Source organism: Nicotiana sylvestris, chromosome 12, assembly GCF_000393655.2.
Source record: "Nicotiana sylvestris chromosome 12, ASM39365v2, whole genome shotgun sequence".
NCBI lineage: Eukaryota > Viridiplantae > Streptophyta > Magnoliopsida > Solanales > Solanaceae > Nicotiana > Nicotiana sylvestris.
In genome coordinates, this window is record NC_091068.1 from 51,219,700 (window position 1) to 51,242,622 (window position 22,923).

A 22,923-nucleotide genomic window follows, 5' to 3' on the forward strand; every position below is an offset into this window, starting at 1 on the left:
CAGGGGGAGTAAAATACGCTATGCACTCTTTTTTCCTTACTAAGATTTTTTCCCACAGAGTTTTCCTTATAAGGTTTTTAATGAGGCTCCTAGCAATGCGTATTACTAAATATGTGTACTCTTTTTCCTTCACTATGATTTTTTCCCACGTGGTTTTTCCTAATAAGGTTTTAATAAGGCACATTATCTTTTAATGAACATCCAAGGGGGAGTGTTATAAATATATTATATTATGGATGTTCATTTAGTACTCCATTGTAAATAAGCTTCCTGAAGAAGCTTATCCATATGGGACTCCACCGTAAATATGTTTATCTATTTAGTACTCTATTGGAAATAAGCCTCCTGAAGAAGCTTATCACTTCGGTACCCGGTTATGGATAAACATTACCCCCGGTAGAAGATTATCCATACCAGGTCCCGGTAGAAGATTATCCATACCGGTTATAATAAGCTTATCCTTTCGATACTCTGTTATGGATAAACATTATCCCCTGGTAGAAAATTATCCATATCGGGTTCAATGAGCTTATTCTTTCAGTACTCCGTTATAGATAAACATTAACCCCAATAGAAGATTATCTATACCTGGTACAATGAGCTTATCCTTTCAGAACTCCATTATGGATAAACATTACTCTCAGTAGAAGATTATCCATATCTGATATAGTAGCAGCTTTCTTTCTTCGATAAATAGAAGAGATTTCAGTTCATTATGGACATCAGTTTGAATTCGAATAATATATCAGTTTCTCTCTATACTTGTCTTTACTTTACAGTATTTATTTTATAACAACGCCTCAGTTATCAAAAAAAAAAAGCTGCAACGCCTCATTCATTGTGCACAACATCATTGTTTTCGAATTCGTTTGGGACCACAGACACAAGCACAAGCTGCTACATGACAACGCACAAAGAGGTGATATGCAGATTGTTTGCATATTTTTTCTCTTATATAAGAAGCGAGAGATTAGCTCCTTAAGGAGTATGTATCATCAACAAGCCTGGTGATAGTAGCCTATATTATACGATGTAGATGCTATTTATGCTCTAAGTTAACCATACTTTATTGATGTTTTAAGTGCTAAATGATAAAAAAATGCTCTAATTGAGATTTTTATGCTTTGGAGGAACTACTCCGAGTTAGGAGGAGGATATAGAGTGTTTTGGGGTCAAATATGTAGATACAAGGCCAATCGAGAAGAGCCCGGATGAAAACGAGCAAGAAAAGGTGAAGAAAAACTAGGCAACAGTCCATCGTGACCGCGGTAGGGCCACGACTGGAACGCGGTGAAAGAAGGCAAAAAACAGAAAGGTTAAAAATGACCGCGGTCGTGCCACGATTGTCCTGCGACTGCGGTCAATCTGGATAAGGCCAAGAAGTTTAAAGGCTAAAGTGTAAATCGTGGGAAACTTATCCTAACCCTATATAAACTCAACAAACTCGCCCAAGTCAAGATTAAGCTTATTTTTAGACTCAATTGGAGGCAAGAACAAGTGTGAAAAGATCAAGACACCATTAGCGTTTTTCATTCTTCTTCTTGTTATCATTATTTTGTGAATTATGAATGATTTTATGGTTTTATCTTATTTTACCATGAGTATCTAAACATTTAATCTAGGGTTGATGGAACTAATTGTTAGATGATGTTTTGACTCAGTTTTGTTATAATCGAGCCGGGTTTATTATATGATTGTTCAACTATGTTTTGTATGGTGATTAATTGAATGAGCCCTTGATTAATCGTGTCTAATTGCCTTGTGTTGCTTGAGAAAAAATACTAGGTTAGATTGTTGTGGAACAACACCACTTTTGGGTAATTTAAGAGATTCACTACTTGAATTTAAAAGTGGGGTTAGAAATAACGAAACTTTGGTGGGATAATTTAGAGCTGCATAAATTATCAGCTAGAGTAGTTCGAGAGAATACTCTAGTAAATTTTAGTAGTTGATCGGGAGATAATTGCGGTAACCCATAGCTCATAATCCTCATAGAGTACTACGGCGAGATTATAGAAAAAGAGTTAAGAATTAATCTAGCAATTGGGGATATCAATACCCTAGATCTTTTTACCATTGAATTATCTTTAATTTGGAATATTGTTAGTTTAAGATCATTTTACTTTAGTTAAAAAAATCCCAATATTTATTGATAAAAATCTTGCATTCGGAATTTGCTTGAGCTTGTACTAGCATCATTAAGAGTTGTAATAGATAGGTTAGTTACCTGAGGATTCGACTCCAGACTTATAAACCGGATTATATTTGCAACGATCGCTTTGTCTTTTATAAGGCATAGTTGGGCGTGATCAAATTTTGGCGTCGTTGCCGGGAAACTAACGGTGTTATTTATTGTAACTTTGAAGGATTACTAGGATTATTAGTTTAGATCAAATTTATATGGTGTTAAAAATATTTCCATTGAAATTCTCATGGTTGAACTCTTCTGTAACTCAGGTGCATGCCTAGAAACTCTTCGAGAACTGGTGAACTCTTTGAAGGACTCTCAGATCCCGAGAAAGCATTCCGGACATTGAACCGGCCTAACAGGAAGAGCAAACAGCTGCAACAAAACGAACAAATTGAAATTGAAATGGGTGACGTAGATAACGTCAACGAGAACATCAAGAATGATCAAGATGACCCAAACGTCAGAGTGGTGGCACCTCTTGTGCCAGAAGTTGCACTTTATGATTGGGCACAACCAACAGGTGACAACCTGGCCACCGCCATTGCTGTGCCCCATAGTCCAATGGTACTCGAATGTATGAAGTTCAGAGGGATTTGAGTTCAGTTTCTCAAGGGTAATCTGACGTGAGTGGTTATTTCAACAAAGTTAAAAGACTTTGGGATGAGATGGAGTCCTTAAACACAGATTCTTACTGTATTTGTGAGTGTACTTGTGGGGGTAAACATAAGATGATGAAGAGGGATCAAAAGTTGAAACTAATGCAGTTCTTAATGGGCCTCAATGAAATCTTCAACAATGCTAGGGGAAACATCTTAATGATGGAGCCTCTTCCTAATGTGAGCAAAGCATATTCTTTGATTATTCAAGATGAGAAACAAAGGAGCTTTCAAAATCTGCCTGTGTTTCAATCGGATTCAGCTTCCTTCTCTTTTAGATCTAACTCCAAACCCAAATACTCCTTCAACAATCCAAGAACTAATTTTCATAATCAATCGCAGAAGTATAATTTCCCTACTCAGAATCAATATCGAAAGGGAAATTCTGATGGAAAATACAAGCGGAGACATTCCAGATCACCAAAAATATACTGCATCTTCTGCAGAATAAGGGATTGTTCTCCGGGTCACACATTGAAGACCCTCAACAACACCTGAATAATTTTCTGTCGATTTGTGTGACCCAAAGGCAGCCAAATGTGACCCTAGAAGCCATCTAGCTATTACTGTTCTCATTCTCTATGACTGGGGAAGCTCAGACTTGGATGAATTCGCTCCTAATAAATTCCATTGCCACTTGGGAGGAATTAGTCAAGCAGTTCCTGAACAAGTTTTACCCGCACAACAAGACTACAAGACAGATTGATGAGATATTGCAGTACAAGCAGCAGCCCACTGACACCTTGTAGGAAACTTGGGAAAGATTCAAAGGGATGCTAGTGAAGTGTCCCCACCATGGTATTCCAGACCAGATGCTCGGTCAGAGATTCTACATGGGGTTAGCAGGCAATTTAAAAGCCAATGTAAATGTTTTAGCTGGGGGTGCATTTCTGAGCAAGACATTGACAGAGTGTAAAATCCTTCTTGACAAGATGTCCCAGAATTCGGGGTGAATAACGAGAGGTACGACCCTGACACCAATAGTGCATTCAGTTCCTCTTGACTCAAATAATTCACATGCAGAGAACATAGCCACACTCATGACTCAGATGAGTATACTGATGAAGAAGATTGATAAGATGGGTACAAAGCAAGTTCATATCGTTGACACAACAAATGAAGGACCATGTACACCTTGCATTAATCAGTCTTATGTGTGTTCATGGAGTGGAGAATGTGACAACCATGGGTTAAGAGAGGATATGAATTATGTCAACAATGTTGGGGGTCAGAGGCAAGGAGGACAATAATGGAGACCAGCACCCAACCAGTAGTACAGACCGAACATGCCACAACCTGGAGGTATGAATCCCCAAGGCCAAATGGTGCCATATCAGAGACAACAGGGCTATCAATAACAGCATCAGCAAGAAGACGACAACATGGTAGAAATCAGGGGTATGCTGCAACAACTCATTGGAATAAATGGTAAGACGCAGGAAAAGTTGGCAGCGCATGACTCAGCAATTAAGGGTATTGAAACTCAACTGGGGCAGCTGTCCATGGCCTTAAATAACCTCCCCCAGGGAACATTTCCAGCCGACACGAACATTAACCCCAAGGAGCAAAACCCGAATCAGCTGATGGCAGTAAGTCTCCGGAATGGGAGATATTTAGATAGGGAGCAAGAAGTTGCTCAATCTAGAAGAGAGACTACACCAGACACTCCAGTTCCATTAGAGATAGATGGATCAACAGAACTCACTAAAGTGGTGGTTGAACAGGCTCAGGTTGATAAGGGTAAGGCTAAAGAAAGTGAACAAGTTGCAGAATATGTGGTACCTCTTGTGCCACAAAAATCCAACAAAGAACAGTCGGCAAGCAGTGGACAAAGAGTGATGTCTGCACCATTCCCTCAGAGACTGACAAAACAAAAGAAAGAAGATCAATACATGAAATTCATGGAGATGCTTCATCAGATTCAATTGAATATCCCTCTGATGGATGCTCTGAGGGAAATGCCAGGCTATGCAAAAATGATGAAGGACCTGATGTCACAAAAATATGACTTTCAGGGCCTATCCACAGTAACTCTAACACAGACATGCAGCGCGGTAGTGACAAGACCCATGGCTCAAATGATGTCTGATCCAGGTAGCTTCACTATTTCGTGTACTATTGGGAGTTATGCTTTTGCAAAAGAATTGTGTGACTTAGGAGCCATCATAAACTTGATGCCTTTGGCAATATATACAAAATTGGGCATTACTAGAGCTAGACTGACTTTGATGCTGTTGCAACTGGATGACCGCATGATTAAAAGGCCGACGGGGATTCTTGATAATGTGCTGGTACAGCTGGGAAAGTTTGTATTCCCTGCAGACTTTGTTATTCTGGATTGCCAGGTAGATGAGGAGATACCCATCATTCTGGGAAGGCCATTCTTAGCCACTGGGAGAGCATTGATTGATTGTGAAATTGGGGAATTAAAAATGAGGTTGAACGATGAAGAAGTAATATTCAATGTTCAACAATCCATGAGGAGACCCAGTGAATATGCAAATTGCTCACTAGTGGAAGTTGTGGATGTTATCCTGCATAAAGATGAAGAGACCCTGAATGCCAAAGATCCATTGGGAGCTTGCTTGACAAATTTAGAGGAGATGGATGGTGAAGGGTTGGCAGAGTGGGTCATGGCACTCGAGGGCCAAGGATTCTGGAAGAGGGAACCTCAGTTCGAGCCCCTTGAATTAGAAAAGAGAGCTACACCACCTGCAAAACCATCAATAGAGGAACCACCGTAGCTGGAGCTGAAACTGCTTCTAGCCCACCTCGGTATGCTTTCTTGGGTCCCAATTCTACTTTGCCTGTTATCATATCATCTGGTTTGCTAGCTGTGCAGGTAGAACAATTACTGTAGGTGTTGAAGGAATATAAAACTGCCATTAGTTGGACCATGGCAGACATAAAGTGTATTAGCCCGGCCTTCTGCATGCACAAAATTTGTTTGGAAGAAGGGCACAAACCTTCCAGGTAACATCAACGAAGGCTAAACCCGAATATGAAAGAGGTAGTAAAAAAAGAGGTAATCATCTTTCCCATCTCTGACAGCAATTGGGTAAGCCCCGTCCAGTGTGTACCGAAAAAGGGTGGAATGACAGTTGTACAAAATGAGAAGAAGGAGTTGATCTCAACTTGTACAGTCACAGGGTGGCAGATTTGCATGGATTACAGGAAATTAAATGCAGCCACCCGAAAGGACCATTTCCCCTTACCCTTCATCGACTAGATGTTAGACAGGTTAGCTGGGTGATCCCATTTTTGTTTCTTGGACGGATACTCGAGGTACAATCAGATCTCAATAGCCCCGGAATATAGAGAGAAAACGTCCTTCATATGTTTGTATGGCATCTTTGTTGGACTTTGCAATGCACCGGCCACATTCCAGCGGTGTATGTTAGCCATTTTCACCGACATGGTCGAAGACATTATGGAGGTGTTTATGGATGATTTCTCTATGGTAGGGGATTCATTCGAAGATTGTCTTCACAACCTTAAAAGAGTGCTCAAACGATGTGTGGAGACAAATTTGGTGCTGAACTGAGAGAAGTGCCATTTTATGGTACAAGAAGGCATAGTGTTGGGGCATAGAGTGTCCAAAAGGGGGATTGAAGTAGACCATGCAAAAGTTAATGTGATTGAGAAGCTCCCAGTGATACGCTCAAATTACACTTTAATAAATAGTGTAAGGCGGTCGGTGTCAAATATAATAACCCAACAAGGTTGAGGTCGAATCCCACAAGGAATAAGTGTGAAAAGGTTACTCTTATAGTGTGTTGCTCGACTAAAGTCATATCTCTATTCGGTTAACAGTAACAAGAGAATGGTTTTATAGTAACAAGAGTCTGAATTGAGTTTGTTTGGAAGTAACAACTAATTGGAATATTTATAGAGTAATTAATTGGATTAAAGAAACCAAGGTGGTGTCCCCTTTAATGGAGTGTAATGCTTATCGGTGTTAATATGATATATTTCTAATGGAAGGTTCTTTTGATATGCAAATGATGTCTAAGTGACTACCCAATATTTCCCAATAGTTGAGTAGTATTTCCTCTTTATAATTTTCCCAAATATAAAAGAGTTGCAATTTAGAACCATCAATATATGCCAAGTAAAACCCACTTATTCCTAAGCGATTCTATTAAACAAGGTTTAAAGCCTTGAGTCATTGATATTTACTTCTACCAAATTCTAACCCACTTTCCCAAGTAAAGCAAGAATTTAATAGCACTTGTTAATGTTTGCAACCACCAACAATAAATTAAGAATGAGAAGTAAATAAATATCAACCAACCATTATATATATATTCAATGTTAAACACTCATTAACATAACACCCATTTAGGGTCCACAACCTTAGTATTTAAAGTTAGCTACTCATACTACAATACAAAAACCAAAGAGTATTTAATGTCATAAAAGCTTACAAAGTAGAGAATCTTCACCCAAAAGCTTCCAAAAGTGAGGAATATTAATGTCTTGGAATGTAGTTCAAAGACTAGACAAGATGAGCCCACAAAAACATCATAAAACTATTTATAGTGGACTCAAAATCGGGATAGAAAACGGACAAAAATTCCCTTTCAAGTCTGATATGCGATCACATTCTTGTCGCAGAGCACGTATGCGGTCCACATCTTGAACATCCTCATCGCAGACTGGAACCCTAGTTTACAGGTCTTCTTCGCATTCCAATTATGCGGATCGCATTACAGAAATGTGATCGCATTTTGCATCGCATCTTCGTCCTTCAGTGACCTTCATGGTTGGTTTGCGGTTCACTTTGCGGCTAGCATGTTGGTTCTGCGGTCGCATAATGGACCGCATTCTTGACTTGAGATTTAACCCAGATCTCTGCTTTTGTCTGCGATTTGACATGCATTCTGCGGCTCGCATGTCTGATCTGCGATCGCATAGTGTATCGCAGACCAGCATTTTTGCTACATTTTGCTCTTTTCTTGTCTTTTTGCTTCCATTTCCATGTTCTTGGGTTCTCAGTCCTTATGTACTGTAGAAACAATAAAACTACATAAGTAACGGAGATAATTGCATTAAAACAAGCTAAAATCTAAGCATTTAGTATTGAAATATGCCGAAATTCTCCAGCACATCACCCAGCTCCCACTTCAGTGAAAGCAGTGAGAAGTTTCCTTGGGCACGCCTGATTCTATAGGCGGTTCATCAAGGATTTTTCAAAAATTGCTAACCCCTTATGTAAGCTGCTTGAAAAAGACCAGCACTTTATGTTTTTTAATGATTGCAGGTTAGCATTTGAGGAGCTGAAGAAGAAATTGGTGATTGCACCCATCATGGTTGCACCCAACTGGGAGCAACCATTCGAGCTGGTGTGCGACGCTAGTGATTACGCTATAAGAGCAGTTTTGGGGCAGCGCAAAGAGAAAATTATGCACCCAATTTACTATGCAAGCCGGACGCTTAGTGGTGCATAGCTGAACTACACGGTTACGGAAAAGAAAATGCTCATTGTAGTGTTTGCCTTCGACAAATTTAGGTCATACCTGATTGCTTCGAACGTTATTGTTTATACTGACCATGCAGCCATTAGGTACTTGATGGCAAGGAAGGAGTCAAAGCCCAGCTTGATTCGTTGGGTTTTGCTGCTACAAGACTTTGACCTGGAGATTCGTGACCGAAAGGGGACAGACAGCCAAGTAGCAAACCACCTCTCGCAGTTGTAAGGGGCAGAAAAGAGAACAGAGGTTGAAGATATCCTTGAGACATTCCCAGATGAGCAATTACTTGATGTAACAATGGAGGAGGCACCATGGTATGCTGATATTGCTAACTACTTAGCATGTGGTATTATACCTCATGATCTCTCCTCAATTCAAAAGAAAAAAAAATTCTGTGATTGTCGGGCGTATTATTGGGATGAACCTCTATTGTTCAAAATATGTGTTGATAACATGATCCGACGGTGTATCCCCGAGCAAGATCAACCCTCTATTTTGCAGGCTTGCCATGCTTCGCCATATGGTGGACACTTTGGAGGAATTCGGACAGCAGCAAAGGTGTTGGAATCAGGCCTGTATTGGCCTACATTGTTCAAGGATGCCCATGCTTGGGTCAAAAGCTGTGATGAATGTCAAAGGACGGGCAACATATCCCGTCATCATGAAATTCCAATGACCACAATCCAAGATGCGATTTGTCAGCTCATACGGTAACAAGTATATACTGGTTACCGTTGACTATGTCTCCAAGTAGGTCGAAGCAGTTGCTCTCCCAACCAATGATGCGAAAGGGGTGGCCAGTTTCCTAAAGAAAAACATCTTCACACATTTTGGCACCCCCTCATAATCAGTGATGGTGGCTCTCATTTTTGCAATAGAGCGTTTGCACTCCTGTTGGAGAAATATGGAGTTCGCCACAAGGTAGCCTCACCATACCATCCACAAACTAGCGGGCAGGTGGAAGTGTCCAATAGGGAAATCAAAAGTGTCCTCTCAAAAACAGTGAATGCAACAAGAACTGATTGGGAAAGGAAGTTGGATGATGCATTGTGGGCATACCGCACAGCCTTCAAAACTCCAATTGGTATGTCACCATACAAGTTGGTATTTGAAAAGGCATGCCACCTTCCGGTTGAGCTTGAACACAAAGCACTGTGGGCATTGCGGCAGCTGATTTTAAACATGGAGACAACGGGCACCAACAGAGTTAATGGGTTGCATGAGCTTGAGGAATTCCGGTTCCAAGCATTCGAGAGTGATAGACTATATAAATGCAGGATGAAACTAATGCATGACAAGCAGATCTTGAATCGGAACTTCGAACCTGGAGAATTAGTGTTGCTATATAACTCAAGATTGAGGTTGTTCCCGGGTAAGTTGAAGTCCCGATGGTCCGGACCGTTCAGAGTGGTGCAAATGTTCCCAAGTGGAGTTGTGGAGATCAAATCTGAAGATGGGACGAACAAATTCACAATGAATGGGCAGATGTTGAAACATTACCTTGGTATGACTGAATAAAAAGGGGACAACATGGTGATAACGTTGGAGGAGCCCCAATACACAAATGAGGAGTGATGATATGAGCCTGCGTCATGCCGCGATATTAAATCAGGCGCTGCGTGGGAGGAAACCGCTGTTTTCTTTTGTTTTGATGTTGTACTTGATGTATATGAAACTAACCCTTTTATAAAATAAAAAATTAATTTTTTTTGGAAGCCCGTGACCGCGACCGCGGCCCGAGCGTGGTATTTTTGAAGCATTCTGTTTCTGGGCCACCGCAACTGCGGTGGGATAGCGACACGGGTGCGGTGAGTCGCAAGTATTCTGTTTTGTGTTCTTTGTCCACCGCGACCGTGGTCGGACAGCGGCGTGGGCGCAATGAATTCAATCGGTTCTGCCCGCCCAGGTAAGTTTTAATTACTTTTTTTATTTTTTTTTATTTTTTATTTTTCTCTTTCTCTTTTTATCTTCTAAATAATCCCCCTCCCCCCCAATTCCCCCTACTCCTCATTCTCACTCTAAAGCCCTAACCCCACGCCCCTTCTTCTTCTTCTTCCCATCTCTCACAACCCCCCTCCCCCCCCCACACACACACACACTTCTGAATCCCTCATTCCCAACTTTCATTACACTCCACTTCTAAAAGAACCACGTATGTCATGCTTTCCATCTCTCTTCTTTTCCCCTTCTATTTTGTAATTTTAATGTTTGAATTGTTGTAGTATCTATTGTTAAATTTTTGGTTTTCTTTTCTTCTTTTTTAGTGGGTAATGTGTAGAATGTTATAGAGAAGGGCATGCTATTGTTGTGTGGAGTTAATTGTGGTGGGGTGGAGTTGTGCAAGGATAATGGTTGATTTGGGGGGAAAGTTTGTACTTTTATGGGATAAGTGTGTTAAAACATAGTTCCATGCACACCATGTGCTTGTGAAATTGTCCCAATTGAGCTATAATGGCTAATGTGACCATGGTGGTGGTGAAGTCTGAGTAACCACCCAGGGTTCACACAACTCAAACCCTCACTAATGGTAGCCCGTGTTTTGGCAGGTACAATGCATCTATCAAGGAAGAGACGTGCCACAGGTTCCTCCGCTAGTGGGCCAGGAGGTTCATCTAGAGCTCGAGCTCAGGCTAGTGCAGACCAGTTTGACCGCACTCGGTTTGTCTCCAAAGTGGCTCAAGATAGGTTTAATGCAAAGGCATCCAAGAAGCTGTTACCTAAAGTACACATTAACAAGCATGCCTTGCAAGTTGAATGCCCAAGTATCTTTGAAGAATTGGAGGCGTCAGCTTGACATCTTCTTTAATGAACCGGAAGAGGGAAATGTCCTTATGGTAAGGGAATTTTATGCAAATTGCCCGAAGCATGTTGATAGGATTGTCGCGGTATGAAATACCTAGGTGGATGTGTCTCTTGAGGCCATCCGCCGAGTGTATAGGTTGTCGGTCTTCACTAGAGAGACAGATTATTACCAAGCTTATTAGCGCAAACCTGTTTGGTGGCAACCAATTTGTCAAACAATCTGTATGGCTGGCCGGGATCCAATATGGATAAAGCCAAGAATTACCCTGAACTCCCAATTTCTCACTTGGGAAGCTAATTGTTGGCTAACAATCATCAACAGTCGTTTGCTGCCATCCAACAACACCACTAATGTTAATGGGCCAAAAGCAGCAGCGATTTTCTGTTTCGTCAACCACCACGATTTTGACGTGGTCCGGCTCATTCAGGATGAAATGTTTATTCGCTCCCCGGAAATACTCAAAGGGTTCTACTTCCCTTCCCTGGTGACTAAGTTATGTCGTGCTTCACGAGTTCCTGAAAATCCCATAGTAGATGGGAAGTTGCCATTAAAAGGCCCATTCAAGGCTAGTAAAATCACAGTTGGGAAAGAGCAGGTTGTGGCGGATGATGATGATGATGATGATGATGAGGGAGCTATGCATGATGCCGCCCCACCAGGGCAGATTGCTGATGAGGTGGGACCATTGCAGGCTCGCCGGAGTACCCGGATGACTGCCTTGGAATAAGATATGGCTGGCCTACGCACTTCGGTCACTGACCTGAGTGCTAGAGTTGACACTTTGGCTACTTAAAATGCTAGGTCAGAGAAAAAGATCATGGGATGGCTTTGGGCGCTAGGACGAGCGTGTCACCTCGATCTTGGCACCGTCTCCGATCAGGACTGAGCGCCAAGGAAGTTCCCTTACCTTACTCTGCTTTAATTTCCTTGACATGGGGACATGCCAAATCTTTAAGTGTAGGGTGAGGGAAAATTGTTGTTGTATTTCAATTGTATAAATTTGTTTGGTATTTTTGGTTGCTGTTAATTAACTTCGACTTGGCCCAAAGACGGACACCTCTCGACCAGTCTCTTGAGGGACTTAAGTCTAACAAAAAAAATTCTTCTATTAGGTAGTGTATCAACTCCCTCTTGGTTTTTCTTTAAACCACGGTTCTTTTCCAAGGGTTTCTACTTGAGCCGGGTGTAGTTAGTTTTTTTTATTTTTTTTTTTTTATTGTAGGAATTTTTGGACGAAGAATAGAAATAGGATCCTTTAACTCCATGGTACCTTGAATAGAGATTGCTTTAGTGTGACACTTAGGCTCATTAGTTGACTCTAGCAATAAAGCCTTAAATTGTGTGTTCTTGAGTTGTCTTAAGCACCTTGAGCTGAGTGTCTGATGGTCCTAACTGAATTGAGTTATGTGCCATGTGTGAGTGAGGCTTTGTGCATTCTATGCTAACACTTAATACCTAGAACTTGCCTTGTGTGTGTACGAAGCGAAATGGTAGTCTTAATTGGTCTGGAAAGTGATATAGGCGATTCCTTGTTGAACTTATCTATATATGTTTTCACCCACCTGATTGTATATATCCTAGTTAACCCCTTTGAGCCTATAATCATGTTTCTTTGGCAACCACATTACAAGCCTTACCCAAGTTGTGAATTGTCTATCTTTTTGAACCCTATCACCTCCTAAAAGCACTTGAATTGTAATGAATATAAAAAAGTTAAAGTGTGGGGTGGTAGGTTGGGCTTTTGAATGGAGCTAATGAAATAAGGAGAAAGGTGCACTGTGTTAAAAAAAAGAGCCACTTGAATTGAATATATATATATATATATATATGAAAATAAAAAATAAAAAAATTCCTTGCTAAGTGTTGACTCTTGATGGAAATGTGCTTAAAGAAGTAGGGGGTGTAACTCAATGATGTAAAGGTGGAATGAAGGTTTGACAAAGGTATGGGCTTAAAAGTGAAAAATATATTGAAGTGCTTATATATATATATATATTGAAGTGCTTAGGGAGGTGTAGTCAATATATCCATACGTATCCTACTTGTCCCGCAACCAACACTACCACCAAATAAAATCCTACTTGATTCTAGACCAAAAGAGCTCGATTAGTCGAGTATTACACTATGGGCAAGCCTATGGTCCGTTGTTTGTGGCATAAGAATTTATTTCTGAGAGTGAGTGAAATCTTACGTATGTGAATTCCTCTGTGTGTGAATTATAATGGCATGACACAAGTCTCTTTTGTGGTGAGTAGACACGTGATTCATGAAGGAAAGATAAGTATGGACCTCTGACTGAGAGTATGAAAGTCGGTTAGGGACATTACGTGGCTAGAGAGAGAGTCCACTCTTGAGGTTAGGAGGTTACGCTAAGGTAGTCTATCTATGTCAATTATTCTTGGTATAAGGAGTAGGGAAGTGACCCAGTGATGATTAGGCCTATAGAGTGTGGTTTTGTTGCTAGAGGACTAGCAACAGTTTAAGTGTGGGTGTTGATAGTAGCCTATATTATACGATGTAGATGCTATTTATGCTTTAAGTTAACCATACTTTATTGATGTTTTAAGTGCTAAATGATAACAAAATGCTCTAATTGAGATTTTTATGCTTTACAGGAACTACTCCGAGTTAGGAGGAGGATATAGAGTGTTTTGGGGTCAAATATGTAGATACAAGGCTAATCGAGAAGAGCCCGGATGAAAACGAGCAAGAAAAGGTGAAGAAAAACTGGGCAACAGTCCACCGCGACCGCGGCTGGAACGCGGTGAAAGAAGGGGAAAAATAGAGAGGTTTAAAATGACCGCGGTCGTGTCGCGGTTGTCCCCCGACCGCGGTCGATCTAGAGAAGGCCAAGAAGTTTAAGAACTAAAGTGTAAATCGTGGGAAACTTATCTTAACCCTATATAAACTCAACAAACTCGCCCAAGTCAAGGTTAAGCTTGTTTTTAGACTAAATTGGAGGCAAGAACAAGTGTGAGAAGATCAAGACACCATTAGAGTTTTTTATTCTTCTTCTTGTTATCATTATTTTGTGAATTATGAATGATTTTATGGTTTTACCTTGTCTTACCATGAGCAGCTAAACATTTAATCTAGGGTTGATGGAACCAATTGTTAGATGAAGTTTTGACTCAATTTTGTTATAATCGAGCCGGGTTTAGTATATGATTGTTCAACTATGTTTTGTATGGTGATTAATTGAATGGGCCCTTGATTAATCGTGTCTAATTGCCTTGTGTTGCTTGAGAAAGAATACTAGGTTAGATTATTGTGGAACAACACCACTTTTGGGTAATTGAAGATATTCATTACTTAAATTTAAAAGTGGGGTTAGAAATAACGAAACTTTGGTGGGATAATTTAGAGTTGCATAAATTATCAGCTAGAGTAGTTCGAGAGAATGCTCTAGTAAATTATCGTAGTTGATCGAGAGATAATTGCGGTAACCCATAGCTCATAATCCTCATAGAGTACTACAGCGAGATTATAGCAAAATAGTTAAGAATTAATCTAGCAATTGGGGAAATCAATACCCTAGATCTCTTTACAATTGAATTATCTTTAATTTGGAATATTGTTAGTTTAAGATCATTTTACTTTAGTTAAACAAATCCTAATATTTATTGATAAAAATCTTGCATCCGAAAATTATTTGAGCTTGTACTAGCATCATTAAGAATTGTAATAGATAGGTTAGTTCCCTGAGGATTCGACTCCGGACTTGTAAATCGGATTATATTTTCAACGACCGCTTTGTCTGTTATAAGGTATATTTGGGCGTGATCACCTGGCTGTCCCTTTTAGGGTGTTTTGGTCAACAACCTAGCAGTGCCCAACAACCTAGCCTCTCCTGGCTCAAACCAGCCAACTGAAGAACGGCAACGACACTGCCGTATATATAAGCCTCATAAGTAGTCATCTGAATACTCGATTGGTAGTTGTTATTGTAGGCAAACTCCGCAAGCGGTAAGAACCGATCTCATAAAGAGAGCTCCATGACGTGTTGATGTGATGGGTGGTTATGAGTTTTTGCATGTTTCTTTCATCAATTTGGAAGAAGGTTTTTATTGATAGGAGGTTAGATACCGGTACCAGGTTTACTATTTGAGCAACTATTGTGTCGGGAGCTATTGCTATGTGTATCTCGGTTATGTGGAATATCATGTGATTATACTTGAGATGTGGCTATGGCTTGATGCAGCTTGATTCAGACTTATATAGTATATAAATGCGAGAATTGGGTATTATAATGAATTTCGGAAGTTGGAGATTGGGTTATAACAGTTGTTAGCTAAGGTTAAGGTAAAGATCCCAGGCTAGATTATGTTGTCGGACTTAAATAGGTTGAGATAATGTGGGATCACTCATAGGTATGTGTATGTCAAGTTTATATAACGATTTGATGGCATTGTAATGGCTCTTGGCACGTTCGAGGACGAACATATGTTTAAGTGGATGAGAATGTAACGACCCGACCGATCGTTTTGAGCTTTAGTATTCTATTAGGTTGTTTGAGACTTTGAGTAGCTTCATATTATGTATTATGACTTGCGAGTATGGTTGGTTTCGATTTTTGAGCGGTTCGAGATTGATTTGGAAGAATGATTCTCGTTTTAGAAGCTTTAAGTTGGAAGAGTTGACCAATGTTTGACTTTTGAGTAAACAGACTCAAAATCAGGTTTTGGTTATTCCGATAGGTTTGTATGATAATTTTGGAATTGTAAAGATTCCTAAAATAATTCGACACTATTTGTCGAAAGTTGGCAATTTGAAGAACTTAGGAGTTCATAAATTTGACCAAGAATTGACTTTGATGTTATTGGACTCCAATTATTGTTCCGAGACTTTTAGATAGGTCTATATAGTTTAATTGAACATGTGTGCAAAGTTTGAAAGTAATCCGAATTGTTTATGTATGATTTGGACACTCTTTTAAAAGAATGAAGATTTAACAACTTAAGAGAAATTATATTAGGTTTAAGCCTATATTCTTTGTTGTGATGTTCCCGAGGGTGTTTTGAGGCTTTGGATAAGTTTGGATGATGTATTTGTACTTGTTGGTATGATTGGTTGGGGTCTCAAAGGGTTCGGGTGTATTTTGAATCATTGGTTGAGAAACTAGTTAAGTTAAGGATTTGAAGTTTGACCATAGTCAATATTGGGTCAAGATGACCTCTTTTCGGTGTTTTAAATGCGGAGCAGGTTCGTTGCGTGTTTTATGATTAAAATGCATATATGGTTTGTGTCCTTGAAGTTCCGAGTTTTGGGTGCTAAAACAAAGATTTTCCTATTGTTGGGTTTTTTTCTCCTGGTGTAAGTAATTACAAAAATATCATTTATCTCCCTAAAATTTTCAGATTTCTTTTAAAAATTCAAAACATCATATCTTCCTCATTTTAAGGCAAAATTGGGTGATTCAAGAGGCTATCTTGGGTGTAATATAAGGATCATATTTGGCTTATCAAACGTGAGTTTCGAGATCATCTAGGACCTGATTAAAGCTGGGACAGTTGCTGCATTTTTTTCTTGTATCGAAATTTAGTTACTTTTTCTCACAAGGTCTTGGAGCTCGGTTTTGGGTGATTTGGAGGGTATTTTTACTACTTGGATTGGGTAAGTATTTTTAATTCGAATTTATTATTATTTCATGATTTTTGCCTCAATTTTAGAGTTTGATTAATGATTTCAATTGGAGAAATTAGGGATTTTAGTAAAACTTTTTAAAACATAAACTGATGGTTTGAAGGTCGATTTGAGGTCTAAATTGAATGATTTTGGTATGGTTGGAATCATATCGGAACGAGTGTTCGAAATTTGTGAGTTTTGTCGAGTTCCAAGGTGCGGACCTGAGGTTGACTTTTTTGGTTGACTTTTTGATATTCATTAAAGATTGAAGCTTTATTATCCAAAATTGTTTCCTATTACTTTTATTTATGATATTAAGTTATTTTAGCTATATTCAAGCCGTCCAGAGGTTGTTTCACATGGGAAGAGCTTCTTAGAATACTGATTTAACTTCTTTGAGGTAAGTATCTTGCCTAACTTTGTGAGGGGAAACTACCCCTTAGTATTGGGTTTGATTGTACTATTTGAATTATGTGGAAAGCATATGCATGAGGTGACGAGTGTGTACACGGGCTTATATGTGAATAATTTACTGGTTTGGACTCTTATGTTACTTGTAAGCATTTAATTGAAGTTGTTATTATTTGTTCTATCTTTTATTGTCAAGTTTACTCATACATGCTTTAATTGAAGTTGTTAATACAAGTCCTTATTTCCATTGTCAAGGTTTCCTTTATATGCATTTGTTTGTAGTTATTGCTACATGCTATTCTTTCAATTGTTGATCTATTCTCATGCATTTAGTTGTAGTTGTTGTTATCTCTTTCATTGTTAAGTTCATGTTATGTACCTTAATCGGAAGTTGTCATTTCATGGGAATACCTTCATTGTTGAGTTATTGAGGTTATAGTTATGAAAGCTATTAATACTTTATGGTTGAAGTTGTTGATTATTGGAATATCTTTCCTTGTTGAGTTGCTTCTAATTTATTTTATATGAGATTCTTGTACATATTGTGGTTGAGCCGTGGGCTATGTGTTGTAGTAATATCGGTATTGTTGATTTTGAAAATATTGTGGCATATGGGCACGTGTGATGCGAGTTGATTATTGTGATGTGATATTGATGCGCATGCGGTGGTATAAGGATAGGGGTTGATGTGCATGCGATGACATAATGTGGGATTTATATGTGTGAGCACGTGATTTTTGCCTCACACAAATTATTCCAAAAGAATTCCCAAAATTAGATTTTTTTTAATTATGTGTTATTCTAGGAATTACTGTGTGATTTTCCTGATTGTTTGCATATTTTGTGTGCATATTTAATTTTATTAATGCATTAAAAAATACAAAAAATATAGCATCTGCATTTAAAATTTGATTTTATATTTTTAGATTAATTAAGTAATTTGCTGTTTTACAAAAATAAAAAATCACAAAAAAACGTATTTGCAATTTTATTGTTTAATTTCGAATTTTTGTAATTTTATTTTAATTTGGTATTTAATTAGGTGTGGTAATTATTATTTAGAGATAATTAAGTTAATTTGGTAGAATAATTTGGTTTAGGGGTTAATTTAGGAATTTAGGCTAGGGAATATGTTCACCTAACTAATTAAGAAGCTTCTAAAGTGATGGGCTTCATAATGCACTAATTGAATAATTTAAAGAAAATGGTTTGAGTGGAATCAAATAATAAAATGGGGAAGGGGCATTTATGAATAGGGTGTGCACTAATCTACTGCCTATTTAGAAAGAGGCTTCTGAAAAAGGAGGGGACTGACAGAAAAATAGAGAGCTTCCTCTTCATATTTTAGAGCAGCGGCGCCTCTCTCTCTCTAACATTAGAGACTGGTCCCCACCTTACTAGAAGCTCTAGCAACGCCGTCCCTAATCCCTTCACCTCCCAACGTCGCCAGCCACCCCACTCGTCCTCCTCCGAGCTTCGTCTCATCATCACTTACACACACAAAAGGGATTGAATCTCGGATTTAGAAACAAAAAAAAAAGAGCTTTCAGAAACTGGAAACAAAAGCTTCAACATAGATTAAGAGGATTTTCGATTTAGCTGAGTTTTTGGACTGCCATGTTTCTTGTTGCTGCCTCGTTCACCACTGCTACAGATATCCATCAGTATTATTAAGACTTTGTTTGGCTATTGAGAACTTTATTTGCTGTTGTTAAGGTACTGTTCCCTCTTAAAAAAATAATAATTCAAGTAAGAAGAAACGAGAGGAGAAGTTCAAAACACAGAAACGAAAAAAAAGGGATGGCTTCTTCTTAACGGTGGGTATACACTCGATATACAGTCAGTATACATTCTATATACACTAGAGATACTCTCGATATACACTGGATATACACGGGCAGCCATTGAAAAATATAAGGTCATGAACCCCACCCCAGACGACCACTATTTCGTCTTCTTCATCCTCACTGCTGGAAACAGATACACACACACATACCAGCACAGCTGAAAACCAAGACAGAATATGAAATATTGATATAAAAAGCAAGTTTCATATTCTGTATTTTGTCCAAAATGGGTGAAAGCTGAGAAGGTGTTCGAAATTTCGGAGCCGTCGTTCGTGTTTCTGATCGCGGTTCGTTGTCCTGGTTTGAAGATCTGTTGGAATCCCTTCATTTCGGATCCGTGAGATCGAAGCAGTGATTGATACGCGCTTGATTTGAAGCTCTGTTTTTCAGTGTAAAAGGAAGAATTCTAAGGTTCATTTCCATCTTTAATCTTTCACTTCCTGATTTTGTCACATATATTTGAATGACAGATTCTTATGTTCTTCATGACTAGTGGTGGTGCTTCGATTCTGTGATAAAGTTTGGCTCATTAACATATGTGATTGTTACTGAAATAACAAATTGGTACTTGGTCTTAATCGAATGAGAAGCTCGAATTTGAAGTTTAACTGGAATTGATTTGAATAGTTGGGTTGCTGGGTAAAATTAAAAGATTGTTGGTCTATTTTGTTCAATCTATACTAGTCCTGTGTGTTGTATATGATAGTCTGACTTCTTGGTTCCTTTCTCTGGTATTAATCATTTGAAGTGGAAATATTTTATATTCCTTGTGCTAACATGAGCTATAGTAAGTTGTTTAGCTCTTTCAGTTTAGGAATCATTAATTGTGTGGAGATTGTATAGTAATTATATTATCTAGGCGTCAGTAGTTAACGGTGAACTAGGAAGAGGAGGGCAGGGGAAGTTTTATGAGTCACTAGATCTCTTTTTTGGAAGATGCTTCTATTTGTTTATTAATAGTATGGTAATTACAAATGATGCAACAGTACATGACATTTGCCTTTCAAGTTTGCTGGATACTTGACCATTTTGTATAAAAAGGAATCTCTTGAGCGTTAAAATAAAATGTTAGTTTAAATGTGGAAAAGTATACAAGGTATTTAAGAAAGGTATTTTAAGTTAGTTTGAAGTAAATTACATTGCTAATTCTTGACCTTCCACACTAATCTCAAGGTAGTTTAGTAAAATGATTATGAACATCCATAGTTTGCTTTAATTGAGTACAATCCTTTGAAATTAGAATCGAGGCGTGTCATTTAGCGAATTTCCATGGCCCCCGCAAAGATAACAACATGTTAGTTGCTTTAGGCGCGTATTTTAATAATCTACTTTCCTAAACTCGGGTGCACATTTATGTGACCCAAATCCAAATCTCAACAATGTTAAAATATGTCAAAAACCATGGGTGCATTTATGTGACGTGGTTCAAGATGTGTTTTAATAATGTTGCAATATTTCTTAAAATTATATAAAAGCGGTAAATAATCTAAAATTGCACTATGGGTTGAAACATGTATTAAAATCAGGTAATATGCCAATTATGATAGTTTAAGCGACCGTGCTAGAACCACGGAATCCAGGGGTGCTTAACACTTTCCCACGGGTTAACAGAATTCCTTACTTAAGAATTTCTGGTTCGCAGACTTCACTTGGAAAGTCGAAATCTTCCTCGATTTGGGATTCAAAATAAGCCGGTGACTTGGGACACCAAATAAACTATCCCAAGTGGCGACTCTGATAAATAAATAATCTCATTTCGGATAATGTCACTTAAAGTGGAAAAACTCCCTTATACAATATCTTTCCGGGGTGGTGTGTAAAAAAAGGAGGTGTGATAATATGCGTGTTGCTAGTAAGGGAATTACTTGAAGCCACACGGTAAGATAAGGGGGCTAAAGCGCGTGCGCTATTTCGGGAAAAACAAAATACACGACTCACGCAGTGATATAAGGAAGATTGTGATTGTGACTTGTGAAATGTGAATATGAGGTGTGGTACCTCAGTGTGAGTCTTGTTGTACATTCTATGTTGAAAAGGCTTGTTGATTTGAACAATTATTGTTTTGCTTTCTCACCTCATTCCTATTCATAATTTTGATTGTGCTTGATTATCTGTTGTTACTCTTGTGTTGGAACGATTGTGATTTCTTAGGTGAGTCATGCATTCTACGTAATTTGTTGTGTTGCTTTAATGTGCCAATATGTGCCTCCATTGCTACTTGGTGAATTGATTAATTGATAACATGCTTTACTATACTTGATTCTCAAAATAAAACTTGTCATCTCACTCGGTGATTTACTATATTTAAATTGTTATCACGCTTTACCTTAAATGATTCTACATTTAATTCGTTATCTTTTTCGATGTTTTACTTTATTTAAAAATGTTGTTTACTTTACCTAATTGATTTCTAAACTAAACTCATTTTTCCCATTTGATACTCTACTTTGTATAAATCGTATTTTATTTTACTTTATTTGACTTACAAAATAAACCCATTATCTCATTTGACGCCTTACTTTATTCAAAAAATTTATTTTGCCTTGTTTTATTTAAATAAATCTTTCGAACATTTTTATTTGTCAATTGACACGGATACAATATACATGGTAGCACGTGGACTTTTCTGTGCGAAGGTGATTGATAATGTCGGCACGATGTGTTATGTGTGTAAGATTCCGGGTTGTGTGGTTTATGATTTGTGATTTCGAGGTATGGTGCCTCGAGATATTGTTGTTGTAAGTCATACATTGGGAAAGATTTGATTACTTGAATTGTAATTTGTTCCTTAATTGATTTCATTCATACCTTATCGGTATTCTGATTATTTTGGTGTTTTCTTACCCGTTTAATTCTTGTTGACATTTGGGTTTCTATTATTCTATTGTTGGTTTTATATTAATAATCTTTGCGTTGATAGCCTTACATTGATGTTCTTTCCATCTTGCACATGTTTTTATGTCTAGTGGGTGTCTTGACCTGGCCTCGTCACCACTCTACCAATGTTAGGCTTGATACTTACTAGGTATCGTTGTGGTGTACTCATGCTATGCTTCTGCACATTTTTGTGCAGATCCAGGTACTTCGGATCGTGTTGGATTTAAGAGTTGTGTCTGCTCAACTGGAGACTTCAAGGTATACCTGCTTGACGCTCGTAGGCCTCAGAGTCACCTCATAATATTATCTTTGCTACTATTCATCTTCGTTCCAAAGCAGTATTGTACTTAGAGACTCTAATGTATCTCACTAGAGCTTATGACTATGTACCACCGGTTCCGGGGATTGTATAACTATTGTTCAGCTTTAGTTACGTTATTTTATTTATCAGTTTAATTTTATATAGCTAAATTGGTTATTTCTGTTAGATCTCTTCATGTATTAGACTTACCTAGTCTTAGATACTAGGTGTCATCACGACATCCTAAGGTGAAAATTTGGGGTCGTGACACTACGGACCTCCAAATCCAAATTTGGACATATGCCTTAGTCCAAAATCACTATACGAAGCTAATGGAACCATCAAAATTCCATTCCGAGGTCGTCTACACAAAAGTCAAACTCCGGTCAATTCTTTCAACTTAAAACTTTTAATCTCGAGACTAAGTGTCCCAAATCATCCCGAAACTTCTCTCAAAACCAATCCAACCACCCCGGCAAGTCAGATACCACAAATGAACATAGAAAAGGCAACAAATAGGGGGAACGGGAGCTACAATACACGAAACGAGCGGCCAGATCATGGGTTAAATTTTTTTAAGATTTTTAACATTGTACCCATTATAATTTTAAAGTTATAGGTTCAAATTTATTATTTATTTCAAAATTTTAATAAATTTTACAGATATTATGGGTTTAATTGAACCCTTACTCATAGTGCAACATTCACCTCTTGCTGGATCTTAAAAAATAGGCCAGG

The 22,923-nt window shown here is 38.4% G+C and overlaps 2 protein-coding genes across 2 annotated transcripts; both read left to right on the forward strand.

Annotated features, from left to right (window-relative positions):
• The first annotated feature begins 4,229 nt into the window (after positions 1 to 4,229).
• On the forward strand, positions 4,230 to 5,591 carry LOC104232335 (uncharacterized). Its single transcript, XM_070163679.1, has one exon. It carries the CDS (start codon positions 4,230 to 4,232, stop codon positions 5,589 to 5,591), a length of 1,362 nt encoding a protein of 453 aa, XP_070019780.1.
• Positions 5,592 to 8,618: 3,027 nt separating this feature from the next.
• Positions 8,619 to 11,115, forward strand: LOC138883023 (uncharacterized). The gene is made up of 3 exons (XM_070163680.1): positions 8,619 to 9,031; positions 9,200 to 9,693; positions 10,868 to 11,115. Exons 1-3 carry the CDS (start codon positions 8,619 to 8,621, stop codon positions 11,113 to 11,115), a joined length of 1,155 nt encoding a protein of 384 aa, XP_070019781.1.
• The last annotated feature ends 11,808 nt before the right edge of the window (positions 11,116 to 22,923 follow it).

Excerpts from the sequence above, each read along its gene's own strand:
- LOC104232335 (XM_070163679.1), top strand. The coding sequence starts at position 4,230 with ATGGTAGAAATCAGGGGTATGCTGCAACAACTCATTGGAATAAATGGT.
- LOC138883023 (XM_070163680.1), top strand. The coding sequence starts at position 8,619 with ATGGAGGAGGCACCATGGTATGCTGATATTGCTAACTACTTAGCATGT. Across the intron at positions 9,032-9,199 it reads GCGATTTGTCAGCTCATACG|AGCGTTTGCACTCCTGTTGG; the intron begins GTAACAAGTATA and ends TTTTTGCAATAG. Across the intron at positions 9,694-10,867 it reads AAGATTGAGGTTGTTCCCGG|GTACAATGCATCTATCAAGG; the intron begins GTAAGTTGAAGT and ends GTGTTTTGGCAG.